General features: G+C 47.1%; 1 protein-coding gene across 1 annotated transcript in view; it reads right to left on the bottom strand.

Annotated features, from left to right (window-relative positions):
* The window catches only part of LOC310632874 (transducin-like enhancer protein 2), a gene marked incomplete at its 5' end in the record, with an annotated part of 45,248 nt that extends 31,376 nt beyond the window's left edge, over positions 1–13,872 (bottom strand). The window contains 7 exon segments of the mRNA XM_083350332.1: positions 52–241; positions 2,605–2,679; positions 2,879–2,941; positions 3,962–4,006; positions 5,343–5,406; positions 5,972–6,057; positions 13,849–13,872. Of these exon segments, the coding sequence (XP_083206458.1) occupies positions 52–241; positions 2,605–2,679; positions 2,879–2,941; positions 3,962–4,006; positions 5,343–5,406; positions 5,972–6,057; positions 13,849–13,872 (547 nt within the window).
* Positions 13,873–17,593: the final 3,721 nt, after the last annotated feature.

A 17,593-nucleotide genomic window follows, 5' to 3' on the forward strand; every position in this document is an offset into this window, starting at 1 on the left:
GACTCCTCAGGCCACCCATCAATTTCCCCCCCCCCCGTTTCCCCCTCTTACCTGGATTGTTTTCGGAGTCCTGCCTGGCTTGCTTAGTCCTAAGGATGCTCTGAGCCCCCAACGTCCCCGAGAGGGCCAGCAGCCCAGAGGCCGTGCTGACCGCAGCCAAGCTAGAAGCCTGAGACCCCAAAAGGTGGGGGGTCAAGGGAACCGGAGGGGCCGGATGGGAGAGATGTTGTAACTGCTGCTGCTGGAAAAAAGAAAAGAAAGAAAAAAGAAACCCCTAGGACAGGGGTCTGCAACCTTGACTTCAGCTCCCAGAATTCCTCAGCCAGCTATGCTGCCACAAAGTGCCAGGAAGAGAGGGAGGGAGGGAGCAGAGGGAGGGAGGGAGGGAGGGAGGGAGAGAGGAAGGGGAGGAAAGGAGGGAGGGAGGAAGAAAAGAGAAAGGGAGGGAGAGAGAGAGGGAAGGAAGGAAGGCAGGCAGGCAGGGAGGAAGGAAGGCGAAGGAAGGAAAGGAGAGAGGAAGGGGAGGAAGGAAAGAGGAGGAAGGGAGGGAGGGAGGAAGAAAAGAAAGGGAGAGAGGGAGAGAGGGAAGGAAGGAAGAAGACAGGCAGGCAGGCAGGCAGGGAAGAAGGAAGGAAGGCAGGCAGGAAGTAAAGTAGAGAGGAAGGGGAGGAAGGAAAGAGAAGGAGGAAGGGAGGGAGGGAGGAAGAAAAGAAAGGGAGAGAGGGAAGAAGGCAGGGAGGGAGGGAGGGAGGGAGGGAGGAAGGGAGGAAGGAAGGAAGGAAAGTATTTTTTATTTTTTTTATTTTTTATTTTAATCCCATTTATATCCTGCCCTTCTCCAAAGACTCAGGGCGGCTTACAATCTAAGCACAGATCAATGTGCTTAGCAAAAGTAGAGAGGAAGGGGAGGAAGGAAAGAGAAGGAGGAAGGGAGGGAAGGAGGAAGGGAGGGAGGAAGGGAGGCGAAGGAAGGAAAGGAGAGAGGAAGGGGGAGGAAGGAAAGAGAAGGAGGAAGGGAGGAAGGAAGGCAGGCAGGAAGGAAGGGAGAGAGGAAGGGGAGGAAGGAAAGAGAAGGAGGGAGGGAGGAAGAAAGGAAGGGAGGGAGGGAGGGAAGGAAGGAAGAAGGCAGGGAGGGACGAAGGGAGAGAGGAAGGGGAGGAAGGAAAGAGAAGGAGGAAGAAAGGGAGGGAAGGAAGGAAGAAGGCAGGCAGGGAGGAAGGAAGGGAGAGAGGAAGGGGAGGAAGGAAGGAAGGAAGGAAGGAAGGAAGGAAGGAAGGAAGGAAGGAAGGAAGGAAGGAAGGAAGAGAAGAAGAGAGGGAGGGGAGGAATTATGGGAGCTGAAGTCCACAAGTCTTAAAGTTGCCAAGGGTGCAGACCCCTGCCCAGGCCTAGGAGAATCCCGGCAGGGTTCGGCCCTCTGCTTCCAGGGCAGCCGCTCACAGTCCCCAACCCCTCTGAGCTCCCGAAGGCTGTTCCATCCGAAGCCTCGGGCTGCAGGCATCCTTCCGGAGGAAGAGGAGGAGGAGGTGGGCTGCCCCCCTGCAAGAGTCTGGCTTCCAGGCTGCTTGGAAGGCAGCCTGCGCTCCCGTCAATCACAGTTTCTGGCCCCTTTAAATAGGGTGGAAGGGCGGAGAGAGGTTCCCCTCCCGTTTCTCAACCTCAGCAACTTTCAGAGGGGTAGACTTCAGTTCCCAGAATTCCCTGCGCAGCATCAACTTTTTTTTTCTTTCCTTATCCTTCTTTCTTTCCTTCTTTCCCCTTCTTCCTCCCCCTCCTCTCTCCTCCCCCCCTCAATTTCCCTCTCCTTCCTTCCTTCCCTCTTTTTTTCCTTCCTTCCTCCTCCCTCTCTTCCCTCTCCCTCTTCCCTTCCTTCCCCCTCCCTCTCTTCCCTCCCCTCTCCTTCTTTCCTTCCGTCAACTCTACTTCGGAATTCTGTTTTATTCCTCTCTGTCTGTCGGAAACATGACACCTTCCTTCCTTCCTTCCTCTTCCTTTTCTTTCCTTCCTCCCCTTGCTCCCTGCCTTCTTTCTCCCTCCCTCCCTGCCTTCCTCCTTCCTTCCTTCCCTCCCTCTCTTCCTTCCTTCCTTCCTTCCCTTCCTCTCTTCCCTCCATCCTTCCTTCCTCCCTGCCTGCCTCCTTCCTTCCCTCTCTTCCTTCCTTCTCTTTCCTTCCTCCCCTTCCTCTCTGTCTTCGTTCCATCCTTCCTTCCTCCTTCCCTCTCTGCCTCCTTCCTTCCTTCTTTCCTTCCCTCCCTTTCCTTCCTCCCCTTCCTCTCTCCCTTCCTTCCTTCCTCCCTCCCTCTCCCTTCCTCCTCTTTCCTTCCTCCCTCTCTCCCTTCCTTCCATCCTTCCTTCCATCCTCCCTTCCCTTCCCTTCCTCTCTCCCTCTCTCCCTCCCTCCCTCCCTTCCTCCCTTCCTTCCTTCCTTCCTTCCTTCCTTCCTTCCTTCCTTCCTTCCTTCCTTCTTTCCTCCCTCTCTCTTCCTGGCACTTTGTGGCAAGTTCAGAGAATTCTGGGAGTTGAAGTCCACCCCTCTTAAAGTTGTGGTCCGTTAGTAGTGAAAGTCAAGGAGGTTGCTTGGCCCAGCCACACTCACTCACTCACCCCAATGATGTTGTTCAGCTCCCCCATTGTCACCAGCTTGGCCCGGTCCAAGGCTTGCACGAGCTGCTGTTGGTGCTGGGGGGGGGGGGGCAAGGAAAACCATCAGTGCACTTGGAAAACGGCTAGCACGGAACACCTGCCTTGCCCCAGACCTGCCAAGACCCACTCATAAAAATCATACAGGGGTCTAGTTGCCACCAACGGCAAAGATGGATTAGAGGTAATCCTCAACTTGCAACCGTTCGCTGTTTTCTTGTCTTTATTTATTTATTACCTCTTGTGTGAGAAAGGGGATAAGCTGGGCACAGATAGCCGTCAGCCGCTTGACAATCTCAGCCTAAAGGAAAAAAGAGAGAAGAAACTTTGAAGCCTCGCTCTGCTCAAACTTTCTCTTAGGGGAAGGAAGGTAAGAAAGGGAGGAGAGAGGGAGGAAGGAAGGAAGGAAGGAAAGGAGGAAGAAAGGGAGGAAGGAAGGAGGGAGGGAGGGAGGAAGGAGGGAGGGAGGGAGGAAGCAAGCAAAACGGAAAGAGGAAGGAAGGAAGATAAGAAAGGGAGGAGGGAGGGAGGGAGGGAGGAAGGAAGGAAGGAAAGAAGGAAGGAAGGAGAGAGGGAGGAAGGAAGGAAGGAAGGAAGGAGAGAGAGGGAGGAAGGAAGGAAGCAAATCAGGAAGGGAGGGAGGGAGGGAGGAAGGAAGGAAGCAAAACGGAGAGAGGAAGGAAGGGAGGTAAGAAAGGGAGGAGGGAAGGAGGAAGGAAGGAAAGAAGGGAGGAAGGAAAAAAGGGAGGAGGGAGAGGAAGGGAGGAGGCAAGCAAAATGGAGGGAGGAAGAAAGGGAGGAAGGAAAGAAGGAAAGGAAGGAAGGAGGGAGAGAGAGAGGGAGGGAGGGAGAAAGCAAAACAGGGAGGGAGGGAGGGAGGGAGGGAGAGAGAGCGAGAAAGAAAGAAAAAGAAAGAAAGAAAGAAAGAAAGAAAGAAAGAAAGAAAGAAAGAAAGAAAGAAAGAAAGGAAGGAAGGAAGGAAGGAGAGGGAGGGAGGGAGGGAGGAGGATGGGAAATGGAAGAAGGAAAGTCCACCAGTTATTCCCTTCAGAAAGTCCCATTATTTCATACATTTTAAACAGCTTAGCTGCTTTCACACAAACACTAAAGCTTAGCTTGTTGTGCGAATGGACCAGAGAGCTTGATGGCACTGCACGAACGCGACCTCTAAATTGCAAGCCGGATACCCCCGACAAGGCCAACTGCAACCTAGTCCCTTGGCCTAACTCAAATGAACAAAGTCACACCCATCTTTACACACCACCCAATTCTGAATCTCCTCCCCAGCTTTCTCCTTTTTGAGATTCCCAGCACTTCATACCTGTTTATGCATTTCAATATTCAAACCATAGGACATCTCGTAATACTGAAAAAGATGGAGGAGCACCAGTTAGGCAAGCAGTTTTTCCCCAGAGCTGCACAATTCCATCATTTGATCAGGATAGGGCCCAGGGGTAGGCCACCTTGGCTCTTTTATGACTCGTGGACTTCAACTCCCAGAATTCCTGAGCCAGCACGGCTCAGCTTGGAAACCTCTCCCTTTCCCCTCAGCATGGCTGGCTCAGGAATTCTGGGAGTTGAAGTCCACATGTGAAAAAGCAGCCTAGGCCTAGACCAGGGGTAGGCAACCTTGGCTCTTTTATGACTCGTGGACTTCAACTCCCAGAATTCCTGAGCCAGCACGGCTCAGCTTGGAAACCTCTCCCTTTCCCCTCAGCATGGCTGGCTCAGGAATTCTGGGAGTTGAAGTCCACATGTGAAAAAGCAGCCTAGGCCTAGACCAGGGGTAGGCAACCTCGGCTCTTTTATGACTCGTGGACTTCAACTCCCAAAATTCCTGAGCCGGCATGGCTCAGCTTGGAAACCTCTCCCTTTCCCCTCAGCATGGCTGGCTCAGGAATTCTGGGAGTTGAAGTCCACGAGTCATAAAAGAGCCGAGGTTGCCTACCCCTGGCATAGGCCTTCATTTCCTCTCTCAGCATCGTGTCCCAATTCCTGACATTCGGTCCCCGGTTACAACACAGTCAATAGTTAAACGCAAAAACCGTGCAAGAAGCTCATAGACACCCCGAACAGCCACCAACAGATAAAGTCCTATTCTTTAAAAAAAAAAACCTCAAAAAGAACAATTTCGACCACATTGATTATATGCCCTCAAATCAGGGGTCGACAATTAAGGACCACGTGCAGGCAGTCCTCGACTTACAACCGTTCATTTAGTGACCGTTCAAAGTAACAGGGACGCTGGAAAAAGCGACTGGTGACCATTTTTCAAACTTACGACCGTGGTCACATGATCAAAATTCGTACGCTTGGCAACTGGTTCATATTTATGACGGTCTCAGCATCCTAGGCTCACGCGATCCACTTTGGCGACTGCCTGACAAGCCAACGGGGAAGCCAGATTCACTTTAACAACCTAGCAGCTTCAGTGATTCACTTAACAACGGTGGCACAAAAGGGGGTAAAATGGGGCAAAATCCACTTCACCGCTGTCCCGCTTAGTGACAGAAAAGTTGGGCTCAATTGGGGTTCAATGTGTGAAAAAACAGTCCTGAGTGCCTATTGTCAACTTCAAAGAGCCACTAAATGAACAGTTGTAAGTCGAGGACCACCTGTATTTTGTAAATCCAGAGCTTCTGGCTAAAGCAACAAAAAAAAAGAGTATTACGGTTATCATTAGTATTATTACTATGTTTTACCATAACGCAATGCCTTTGCATCTCTGTTTTTTCGCTTGCTAACTTCTCACATTCCAGCTTCAGGCTGCAACAACAAAGCAAATATGGTTTATTTCATTTTTTTTGTTCTGCTGAACTCTCTTCAAAACCATCCCTCTCTCCCCCCACCACCACTTCCAAACCCCTTCCCACTTTCAGTGGCTTCCTCACTCAGGAACTGTAATGGATTGAGGGGGGGGAGGAGAGAAATGAGCAGAATCAAAAATAAATCAATTTACAGGCTGCGTCCCTTTCCTGGGGAATGGAACGGAAAAGGAGAGGAGAAAAATGGCCAGCTTTTAGTACACACAATGCACTAAGCACAATGAGGTTTTTCTGGTGCAGTATGTTCGGTATGTCCAGCCATTATTCTGCAAATAGGGCTTAAACAAACCACAGCTTAACCTGATGGATGAAGAAAGCTGCAACGTGGTTGACAGGGAGAAAGAAAAGCAAACAGGGAGGAGAGAAAAAAGCAACAAGAGAGATGTCTGGATTTTTCAAGGCCATGCACAGTATTCTGGGGTATACTACCACTGGATGTGGAGGTTCCACTTACGTTACCCTAATTATGAACCCTAATCTTTTTTTCCCCCTCTTCTTCTCCATACCTGTGATACTGAGCTTGGAGGAACTGGAATTCTTCCTTAATTCGGTCACAAATCTCCAATACTGAGAACTTAAAAGGCTGCCCGGACTGAAAACAGAAAGGTAAAAAGACAGAATAGCTTATGGAAGGGAGAAAAATAATAATAATAAAGTATCAGTTGTCATGATTTTGATTGTTGCAAATCATTTGGCGCCCTTCAAAACCAGATTTTTCCCAGGCCAACATATATAATAATTATATTTGCAGATAGTTCTCAACTTAGCAACCATTCATTCAAATTTACAACAGCACTAAAAAAAATGTGACTTACAGCCAGTCCTCACACTTACGACTGTCACAGCATCACCATGGTCACCTAATCAAAATTTGGGCACTCAGCCACCGGCATATATTTGCAATATCCTGGGATCACGTGACTTTCCCAGCCAGCTTCTGACAAGCAAAGCAGATGGGGAAAGCCAGATTCACTAAACAACCACGTGATTCACTTAAGAACTCCAGACTTTTGCTTAACAACCAGGACAAAAAAAGTTCATAAAATTAGGTGCAATTCACTTACCAACTGGCGTGCTTAGCAACGGAAATTCCAGTGCCAACTGTGGTTGTAAATGCAGGACTATTTGATATTCTCCTTTTCCCGAACTAAGATTTTCACATTGCATTAACAGGAAAAATGTGCATGACCCAACTGCTAATTTACCGCTTGATTTCACAGACTTTGGAAACAGCTGCAGAAAACCAGTTCCACTGAGCGGGTAAAAATAGAATGGAATGGAAAATAGAATAGAATAGAATAGAATAGAATAGAATAGAATAGAATAGAATAGAATAGAATAGAATAGAATAGAATAGAATAGAATAGAATAGAATAGAATAGAATAGAATAGAAAATAGATTCGAATAGAAAATAGATTCGAATAGAAAAGTTTCAAATAGAATAAAATAGAAAATAGAATGGAATGGAAGAGGAGAGAAGAGGAGAGGAGAGAAGAGAAGAGAGAACAGAATAGAGAACAGAACAGAACAGAATAGAATAGAATAGAATAGAATAACAGAAGGGACCTTGGAGGTCATCTAGTCCAACCCACTGCTCAGGCAGGAAACCCTATACCATTTCAGACCAATGGCTGTCCAGTCTCTTCTTAAAAACCTCCAGTGTTGGAGCATTCACCACTTCTGGAGGCAGGTTGTTCCACTAGTTAATTGTTCTAACTGTCAGGAAGTTTCTCCTTAGTTCCAGGTTGCTTCTCTCCTTGGTTAGCTTCCATCCGTTGCTTCTTGTCCTGCCTTCGGGTACTTTGGAGAACAGCTTGGCTCCCTCTTCTTTGGGGCAGCCCCTGAGATACTGGAACACGGCTATCATGTCCCCCCTCGTCCTTCTCTTCATTAAACTGAACACACTCAATTCCAGCAATCGTTCTTCAGATGTTTTAGCCTCCACTCCCCTGATCATCTTTGTTGCTCTTCTCTGTACTCTTTCTAGAGTCTCAACATCTTTTTTACATCGTGGTGACCAAAACTGGATTCCAGGTGTGGCCTTCCCAAGGTGCAAAGGGCTTCCCCTATCTCAAGGCAGAATCCCCCCAGACTGTGAACTGCAAACTCTATGTAATTGCCCATGGCTGAATTCCTGGAGGTTTTAAGTGAATACTGTCGTTCTCAATAAATAAAAACCCAATTAAAATAGCCCATTATTCGATGTGCGGTGCGGTTATAGGCCTAGCAGGCACATAGGTTATTAAAAGTTGGATTCAGATGGATCTACCACAAATCATCAAAGTCCGTATGAACCAATGAGAAAAGAGGAGGAAGAGACTTTTTAAAAATGGCCTAGAATTAAAGCAGCCACAAAAAAAACTGTTCCCAAATGAATAAAAGACATCTCCCACACACGACCAGCTAAACCGAGACAAATTCAGGGATATTCATATCAAAATTCTTTTGATATGAACATATGAATATATTCAGCTTTGATAGAGAGGACAGAGGTATTTAACCAATGAGAAAAAAGAACTTGGGTGCTAATACAGGTAGTCCTCAACTTATGACTGCAATTGAAGCAAAAATTGCTGCGGCTAAACAAGACAGGTTTTTGTATGTATTTATAAAGATTTTATAGGGTTTCCTGCCTGAGCAGGGGGTTGGACTAGATGACCTCCAAGGTCCCTTCCAACTTCTTCTTCTTATTATTATTATTATTGTTATTGTTATTGTTATTGTTATTAGTTTGCAGTCTGCAATGGAGGCACTTCAAGCCTTGGTATCAGTCCTGACTAGCGATTTCTTTATTATAGGTAATCCTTGATTTACAACCATTTGTTTGATGACTGTTTAAAGTTACGCCAATGAAAAAAAAAGGGAGTTATGGCCGTTTTTCACACTTACGACCTTTGTAGCATTCCCCCATGGTCACATGATCGAAATTCAGGCACTTAACTGAGTCATACTTATGACGGTTGCAGTGTCCTGGGGTGTGTGTGTGTGTGTGTGTGTGTGTGTGTGTGTGTGAGTGTGTGTGATGTGGTCCCCTTTTGCGACCTTCCGACAAGCAAAATCAATGGGGAAGCCAGCTTCACTTGGCCAGCGTATTACCGTATTTCCCCAAAAATAAGAACTAACCAAAAAATAAGCCCCAGCGTGATTTATTTTCAGGATTCTCGTAATATGAGCCCTATCCCCCAAAATAAGCCCCAGTTAAGATTGTCAGCTAGACGGACGTATTTAGTACCGTTGCAGCACACAACGGACGTATTGAATGATAAAATAATAATATTCATCTATCATTTAAACATAACTAAATAATATCATTGACATTATTGGAACAAATGTGGATGGTTGTACATGAAAAAAAATAAAGGCATCACATGAAAATAAGCCCTAACGTGTCTTTCCGAGCAAAAATTAATATAAGTCCCCGTCTTGTTTTCAGGGAAATACAGTACTAACTGAACAACTGCAGCGATTCATTTAACAATTGCAGCAAGAAATGTCATCAAAACGGGGGCAAAACTCATTTTACAAATGTCTCACTTAGCAGCAGAAATTTTTGGCGCGGACGTGCTCATGAGTTAACGGATCAAGCGATTAAAAACTATGAATGTTAGGGGAAAACATCCTGTTGGTTTGGATTTCCTGTATGAAACAAGGGGTGAAGCTTGATGGCCTCAAGCACCCCTTCTGGATCTTCTGGGATGATTTTTTCCCCATTTCTCCTTTTTTTGGAGCTGGGAAGAGCCTGTAGGTACGAGGCAATGACAGGCAGGAAATGAAAGGAGCCACTGTGACTTTAGGAACCGCAGCTGCTTATAAAATGATTGTGGCTGACAGCAATGGCTGTATCCTAAAATTAAGGCAGGTAAAAATCTTTAAAAGGGTTCCCTACCCCACCCCCACTTTGCAGGCTGATTTTAAAATCACACTTCACCTGGGAAAGGTAGAGGTAAAGGGCGCGCCCAGTGCAATGCATTAAAAAAAAGTAAGTGTTTTACAAACTTGGCAACTTTTAAGACTGGTGGACTTCAACTCCCAGAATCCCCCAGCCAGCCACGTGGAGGTGGACTTTAATGGTAGGGACTTGCCATCTAGAACTGGGCAAAAAGCTGCATTTTGACACTTTTTCCAGCCCAATAAAGCAAAGCTCCCCATAAAAATACAGTGAGGCTGTCTGAAAACAGCCAGTTTAGAGATGGGGCCGAAACACTGTTTATCAAGGAGACTCCCTGTTGTGACTCCACTCGAGTCCCTGCCCTGAGTGGCTCCCATCCAAGCGGGAGGCATTCCTCAGGGATCTGGCCAGCAAGTATCCGGCTAGTTCACCCCAAAAAACAGTCTGGTCTAGAGGTGAAGGAACTGGTCTAGAAACCAGAAGCCAGCTGGGTGACTTTGGGCCATTCACCAGGAGATTGGGAATTCTAGTTCTGTCTTGGGCACAAAAGCCAGCTGGGCGCCTTTGGGCCAATCACCAGGAGATTGGGAATTCTAGTTCTGTCTTGGGCACAAAAGCCAGCTGGGAGACTTTGGGCCAATCACCGGGAGATTGGGAATTCTAGTTCTGTCTTGGGCACAAAAGCCAGCTGGGAGACTTTGGGCCAATCACCGGGAGATTGGGAATTCTAGTTAAGTCTTGGGCACAAAAGCCAGCTGGGAGACTTTGCGCCAATCACCAGGAGATTGGGAATTCTAGTTCTGTGTTGGGCACAAAAACCAACTGGGTGACTTTGGGCCAATTACCAGGAGATTAGGAATTCTAATTCTGTTTTAGGCACAAAAGCCAGCTGGGTGACTTTAGGACAACCACCAGGAGATTGGGAATTCTAGTTTTCTCTTGGGCACAACAGCCAGCTGGGCGACTTTGGGCCAATCACCAGGACATTGGGAATTCTAGTTCTGTCTTTGGTTGGGGTGAGAGAGAGACAGAGAGTTGTCAAGTCAGCTTTTGCACAAAAGCCAGCTGGGTGACTTTGGGCCAATCACCAGGAGACCGGGAGTTCTAGTCCTGCCTTAGGCACAAAAGCTGACTTGGCAACTTTGGGCCAGTCCCTCTCTCTCTCACCCCAACCACCTTACAGGGATGTTGTTGTGGGGAAAATAGAACGAGAAAGGAATAGAAGCAGTCCTCAACTTATGACCACAATCAAGCCCAAAATTTATGCTGTTAAGTGAGACATTTAATTGACTTTCGCTCCATTTTATGACCTTTCTTGCCTCAGTTGTTAAGTGAATCACTGCAGTTGGTAAGTTAGTAACCCGGTTGTTATGTGAATCCAGCTTCCCCCATTGACTTTGCTTGTCAGAAGGTCACAAAAGGGGATCACATGACCCCGGGACACAGCAACCGTCATAAATATGAACCATTTGCCAAGCGTCCAAATTTTGATCACATGATCCTATAGGGATGCTGGAAAGGTCATAATTGCGAGAAACGGTCCTAAATCTCTTTTTCCGGTGCCGTTGTAACTTTGAACGGTCAGTAAATGAACTGTTGCAAGTCGAGGACTACCCGTATTTAGGTCTGTTTGCAGTTTGGAATTCTTTATAAAAAACCACGAAGGTGGGAAATAAATGAAAATTAAATCAAAGGGCCCTTGATCCCTCATTCTGCTTTCCCGGAGGCTGGCTGGTGTGACACTGCTTGAGCGCCTGGCCAGCTGAGCCTCCGACGAGGCATTGCACGGTGTGCACCCAACACAAGTACGCAGCTTATGGTTCAGAGTCATGCAAATCCCAGCTAATTGAAAACACCGTGGTTAAATTAATTGTCGGTAAGGGAGCTGTGCAAACACCACTATATCTCTCTCTCTCTCTTCCTCTCGAATTCTGGAGCTAATGACTTTGTAGTCAGGGGTTACCTGTAAAGACTGATGCATCCCGTTTGCAAATTATTCCCACCTGAGGGTCCATGCCTAGCTCTCCTAGGGCAGGGGTCCCCAACCCCAGGTCCATGCCATGCATGCCAGCAACCGGTCCGCACAAACAAGCAAAGCCCCATCAGTGGGATGCCAAGAATGCACACAAAACCATGCACCCTCCCGGTCCATGGAAAAATCTCTCTCCACGGAAGCAGTCCCCAGTGCCCAAAAGGTTGGGGACCTCTGCGCTAAGGGCTGCCTTCACACAACACCCTAGGCAAGGTGAAAACACTGTTATTGTGGGAATTCACACTAGCCAATTGCCTCTCAAGTTTCAATGATCAGCCACAACAAGCATAAGAAAAGTAAATGAGGTGAACGTGTTGTGTGAATGACATCTCCTGCTTCTTTAAGGTAGGTTAAAGAAGACGACATTCCCTTAGGTGTACTTGCACAATAAATAACATAATAATAATAATAATAATAATAATAATAATAAGAAGAAGAAGAAGAAGAAGAAGAAGAAGAATAAGAATAAGAATAAGAATAAGAATAAGAATAAGAATAAGAATAAGAATAAGAATAAGAATAAGAATAAGAATAAGAATAAGAATAAGAATAAGAATAAGAAGAATAAGAATAAGAATAAGAATAAGAAGAATAAGAAGAAGAATAAGAAGAAGAATAAGAAGAAGAATAAGAAGAAGAATAAGAAGAATAAGAATAAGAAGAAGAAGAATAAGAAGAAGAAGAAGAAGAACAAGAACAAGAAGAAGAACAAGAAGAAGAAGTAGTAGTAGTAGTAGTAGTAGTAGTAGTAGTTGGAAGGGACCTTGAAGGTCATCTAGTCCAACCCCCTGCTCAGGCAGCACTTCGGTTTTAGGGTTCACAAGGACCCATACACCAAAGCAGGCCAACTTGACACAACCTTCTCAAACTTCCTGTTTTCCCCTCCCCAAACAAACATGCAACAAATGCAAACCACGATTAACCTAGTTAACTATTGTTCCTCATTTTATTCTGAACTGGGGTCTCTCAGTGCATCTGTTAGGTCCTCCCCTGACCTGGGTTGACATGTTGGGTGAATATGTGGAAGGACCACCTTCCATCCAGCCCAAGGTCAGGGCTTGTCCCCCCCCCCTGCAGACACATCTGAACCCAGTACCCACAAAAAACAGAAATGGCGTCTCTGGTCAACTACGATGGAGTTTTTCCATCCTTCAAAATCCCCTCCTCTTTTTCTTTTAAAAAACACTGGGGTTTTGACAAATGGCAGCCTCTCCCCATTGGGGCAAGGACCTTTTGGGTTCAAAAAGGCTACACAAATAAACCGTAACCAGAAGGAGTTGCAATTAATCATAAAGGATTAATTATTCAGCTGAGCAGGAAGGGCTGAACTTTAAGAAGAGGCGAGACAAATCCTGGCTCCGATTTTTGCCAGATGCAAAAGTCCCACGTTTTTTCCACCCTTATGTGGAAATCCGTTCCCAGCAGATAAATTCATTTTTTTACTCATTTTAATCAGCGGAACCACCTGCCTCCAGAAGCGGTGAATGCTCCAACACTGGAAGTTTTTAAGTAGAGACTGGACGGCCATTTGTCTGAAATGGTATAGGGTTTCCTGCCTGAGCAGGGGGTTGGACTATATGACCTCCAAGATCCCTTCCAACTTTATTATTATCATCATCATTATCATCAAATACTAGCATCATCATCATCATCATCATCATCAAATACTGGCAGTACTCAACCTGCCACCACCGAGCCCAAAATTTCTGTGGCTAAGTGACACATTTGTTAAATGAGGTTTGCCCCATTTTATGACCTTTTACTGCAGTTGTTAAGTGAGTCGCTGAAGTTGTTAGTAACCCGGTTGTGAAGTGAATCTGGGATCCCATGACCTTGGGACGCTGCAACCGTCATACACCCGAGTCAGTTAAGCAGGCATATACATAGAATGAAGGCTACTGCTAAGCTTGTAAGCCGCCCTGAGTCTTCGGAGAAGGGCGGGATATAAATGGAATTAAAATAAAAAATAAATAAAATAAATAAATAAGCGTCTGAATTTTGATCCCATGACCCCGGGGATACTGCAACGTTCGTAAGCCTGAAAAACAGTCGTAAGTCAACTTTTTTCCCCATGCCGTTGTAACTTTGAGCGGCCGTCAAACGAAATGTCGTAAGCGGAGGACTACCTTTCAACACTTTTGTTGAAAAACCAAGCTGCTGGGAGTAATCAAGCAGACACCTGGGGGCCAACCCAACACTCAGGGCTTTTTTTCTTTTGGATGGAACCTTGTAGGGTAGGCAAGGTGGGTTGTATGACACGTGTGAGTTCCGGCACCTTTTTCTTTTACAAAAAAAAGCACTGCCAACACTTCAAACCCCCCACACACCCCCACACCCCCACCCACACCCCCATCCCCAAGTCTAAACTTCATCTGACGTAACTGCACCCCTTTTCCCAACCAGGGACCCCCAAAGTCCAGCTCCCCAAGATCCCGCTTCAAACCAGAAAGATGGTACTTACGGCCTGCCGCCCTTGAGAATACATCCTGGAAGGGGAGGGGGGGGGACACGGCCCCCTCCTCAAAGAAATCGGGGGAGGGAAGCTTTCCTTCTCCGTTTCAGATTCCAGCGAGGTCGCCCCCCCCCTTATTTATTTAAAAATAAAAGCAAAAAGACGGAGAAAGAAAGAAAGAAAGAAAAAGAAAAAAAAGAGGAGGGGGGGGTCTCTTTTTTTTTAATAGGAGGGGGGAAAAAAAAATCTACCCGAGACGGGAAAAGAGAAGAATTTGCACGCTCGGGTCAAAGAAGAAGCGGGTTAAATACCAGCAGAAAAGGCGGGGGGGGGGTCGTCTCTCTCTCTCTCTCCCCCCCCGCCCATATCTTAAAGAGCACTTAGCAAGGAAGGAAAAGGGGTGTGTGTGTGTGTGTGTGTGTGTGTGTGTGTGTGAGATTTGCGATCCCTTTAAAGGAAGGGGCGAATTTGTTTACAGTGTGCAAGGAAGCGGAGGGGGGGGACGGGGGTGTGTGTGTGCAAGCCCAGGAGGTCGGTGCCAAATCCGGACGGGTTGCAACCGCGGTCCGGTGCAAGGAAGCGCTGCCGACTGGCAACCCGACGGGGGCGGTTGTGGGGCGGGGGGGTGGGGGGTGGGTAAAATCTCGCACACCGAAGGTTTAAGGTGGATCCCGGCCGCCGGCCCCCTCCCTCCCTCCCCTTGCAGAAGCGATCAATCGGAAGGGCTCCTCCGGAGTCCATCGATTCCCCACCCGAATAGGGCTGGAAGGGACCTTCGAGGTCTTCTAGTCCAGCCCCCTGCTCCAGCAGGCGTCCCTACTGCTAAGCTTGTGAGCCGCCCTGAGTCTTCGGAGAAGGGCGGGATATAAATGGAATTAAAATAAATACATAAATAAAATCATTTTCAGAAAAAGCGGCTGTCCAGTCTTCTACTTCAAAACCACGAGCGATGAAGCACGCAAAAAGAGAACAGCCGGAAAGGCAATTCCGGGTAGGGCTTTCGGCCAGGCAGGGCTGAGTGGAGTAGTGGTTAGAGCTGGGCCGGCAGGGGACACGTCCCTACTACCACCACCACCACCACCACACACACACACCCCGCCAAGCGAGCATCTCTGGGAAGGGGCCATCATCAATGAATCTGAACCAGGATAGAGCTGGAAGGGATAACAGAAGGAGAGAATAGCAAAGTTGGAAGGGACCTCGGAGGTCATCTAGACCAGCCCCCTGCTGAAGCAGGAGACCCTATACCAGGGGTCTTCAAACCTAACCTGGCCCTTTCATGACTTGTGGACTTCAACTCCCAGAATTCCTCAGCCAGGCATGCTGGCTGAGGAATTCTGGGAGTTGAAGTCCACAAGTCAGGAAAGGGCCAAGTTTGAAGACCCCTGCCCTATCCCATTTCAGACAAGTGGCTATCTAGTCTCTTCTTAAAAACCTCCAGTGATGGAGTCCCCACAGCTTCTGGAGGCTTTTGGTGGAGGGCTGAGCAACTAAGGCTGGGGAGACTCCGATTTGAATCCTGACCCGGCGTTTTGAATTATCCTAAAATCAAAGGCTTTGGGGTGGCCTTTGAATTTTTGGACCCTACTTTGGGGCTTTGCAAAGAAGCAGGTCCTCGACTTAACAACCTTTCATTTAGTGACTGTCTGAAGTTACATCGGCACCAGAAAAAAAAGTGACTTTAGGACCATTATTTTCCACATTTACAACCGTGGTGGCATCCCCGTGATCACAGGATCAAAACTTCAGACGCTTGGCAACTGACTCGTTTTTATGACGGCAGCAGTGTCACTGGGGGTCACATGATCACCTTCTGACCAGCAAAGTCCATGAGGGAAGGCAGATCCACTTAACAACGTTGTTGCTAACTTAACAGGGGCAAGACAGGTCCTAAACACGGGGCAACGTTCTGCCTTGCTTAACAACAGAAATGTTGGGCTCAACGGTGGCCGTAAGTGGAGGGCTGCCTGTAGTCCAAGATTCCCAATGCATTCTGCCTCCTACCCCTACCCACAACTGAACTTCTGACTGCTGTAATGTGGCAACTGACACTCCAAACCGTGGCTTGGCTTCCTGCCAGTTTGCCACTGGAAATTTAAGTTGTGAAACCAGTGGTGGGATTCAGCTGGTTCACCCTGGTTCAGGAGAACCGGTAGCTACATTTTGCTGAGTTGGGAGAACCAGCTGAATGAACACTGCTTCGGGAAGTTCGTTCTAGGCCTCAGGGGCCTGGAGGAGGCCTCCCAGGCCTAGAACAGCCTGCTGGAAGTGCATGGATGCCACTTCCAGAGGTTCGTTCTAGACCTCGGAGGCCCAGGCCTGCATCCAATAAGAGAACCGGTTGTTCAGGTATTTTAATCCCACCACTGTGGAGATACAGGTGGTCCTAGACTTAACGGCCACAATTGGGACCAGAGTTCCATTGCCAAGCCAGGCAGTTGTTAAAGAAGTTGTACCTTATTTTATGACCTTTTTTTGGCCGCTGTTATTAAAACATCTGCTGTAGTTTTATTTATTTTTTATTTTAATTCCATTTATATCCCGCCCTTCTCCAAAGACTCAGGGCGGCTTACAAGCTTAGCAGTAGCCTTCATTCTATGTATATGCCTGCTTATTAGGGCTTTCACACACACCCCAAGCGGCATTATTACAAAGTCAGCTTAATTGCCCCCAACAATCTAGGTCCTCATTTTACGGGAGGATGGAAGGCTGAGTCAACCTTGAGCCTGGTTGCAGGCAGCTGGTGTTACTTAAGGAGGCATTAGCCCACTGCTCTCAGGTGGTAGTTGCTCTCAGGTGGTTGTTAAGCAAATCCACTTTCCTCATTGACTTTGCTTGTGGGAAGCTGAGGGGGGAAGGTCACAAATGGGGAATCACCTGGCTGCAGGACCACACCTGTTGTCAAGGCATGCCGGTTGTGTCAAGCAACCAAATTTTGATCACGTGATTACGGGGTTGTAAGTGCGAGGACTGGTCATAAGTCAGGTTTTTTTCCCCAATGCTGTTGTAATTTTGCACAGTCCCTAATTGAATGATTTTTAAGTCAAGGAATAGCTGTGAGGAAAAGAAGAATAATGCCGCTTGGGGGTGTGTGTGAAAGCCCTAATAAGCAGGCATATACATAGAATGAAGGCTACTGCTAAGCTTGTAAGCCGCCCTGAGTCTTCGGAGAAGGGCGGGATATAAATGGAATTAAAAGAAATAAAGAAATAAAGAAATTTGGGGGAAATTCTCAGCCCCAGTTCTGGAAGCTCCAGGAAAACAAGTGTTGAGTGTTTTTCAACTATGGCAACTTTAAGATTTGTGGACTTCAACTCCCAGAATTTGGGGAATTGAAGTCCATACTTCTTAAAGTTGCCGAGGTTGAAAAACATCACTTGGAGGGAGCATGGGAAATTTAGAAAAGTGTAATAAATAAAATCAGCTTGTGTCACTAACGGTGCAATCCTGTCCATAGCAGTTCAGAAACGAGTAAGTTTCTGCAGGGATATCTACTGCAAGTGGTCAAAAAACCACACCTTGTGGACACCTGAAGCTCCTTCATTGGGGCTTTCACATAAAACATGCCTAAGGCAAGACTAGAACTCGCCGTCTCCTGATGATTGCCCCAAAGTAACCCAGCTGTCTTTCATGCCTAAAGTGGGACTAATACTCATAGTCTCCTGGTGATTGGCCCAAAGTCACCTTGTTGGTTTGCATGCCTAAGGCAGGACTAGAACTCAGAGTCTCCTGATTTTTAGCCTGGTGCCTTCAA

The sequence above is a fragment of the Vipera ursinii genome, assembly GCF_947247035.1.
Source record: "Vipera ursinii genome assembly, chromosome: 1".
Lineage (NCBI taxonomy): Eukaryota > Metazoa > Chordata > Lepidosauria > Squamata > Viperidae > Vipera > Vipera ursinii.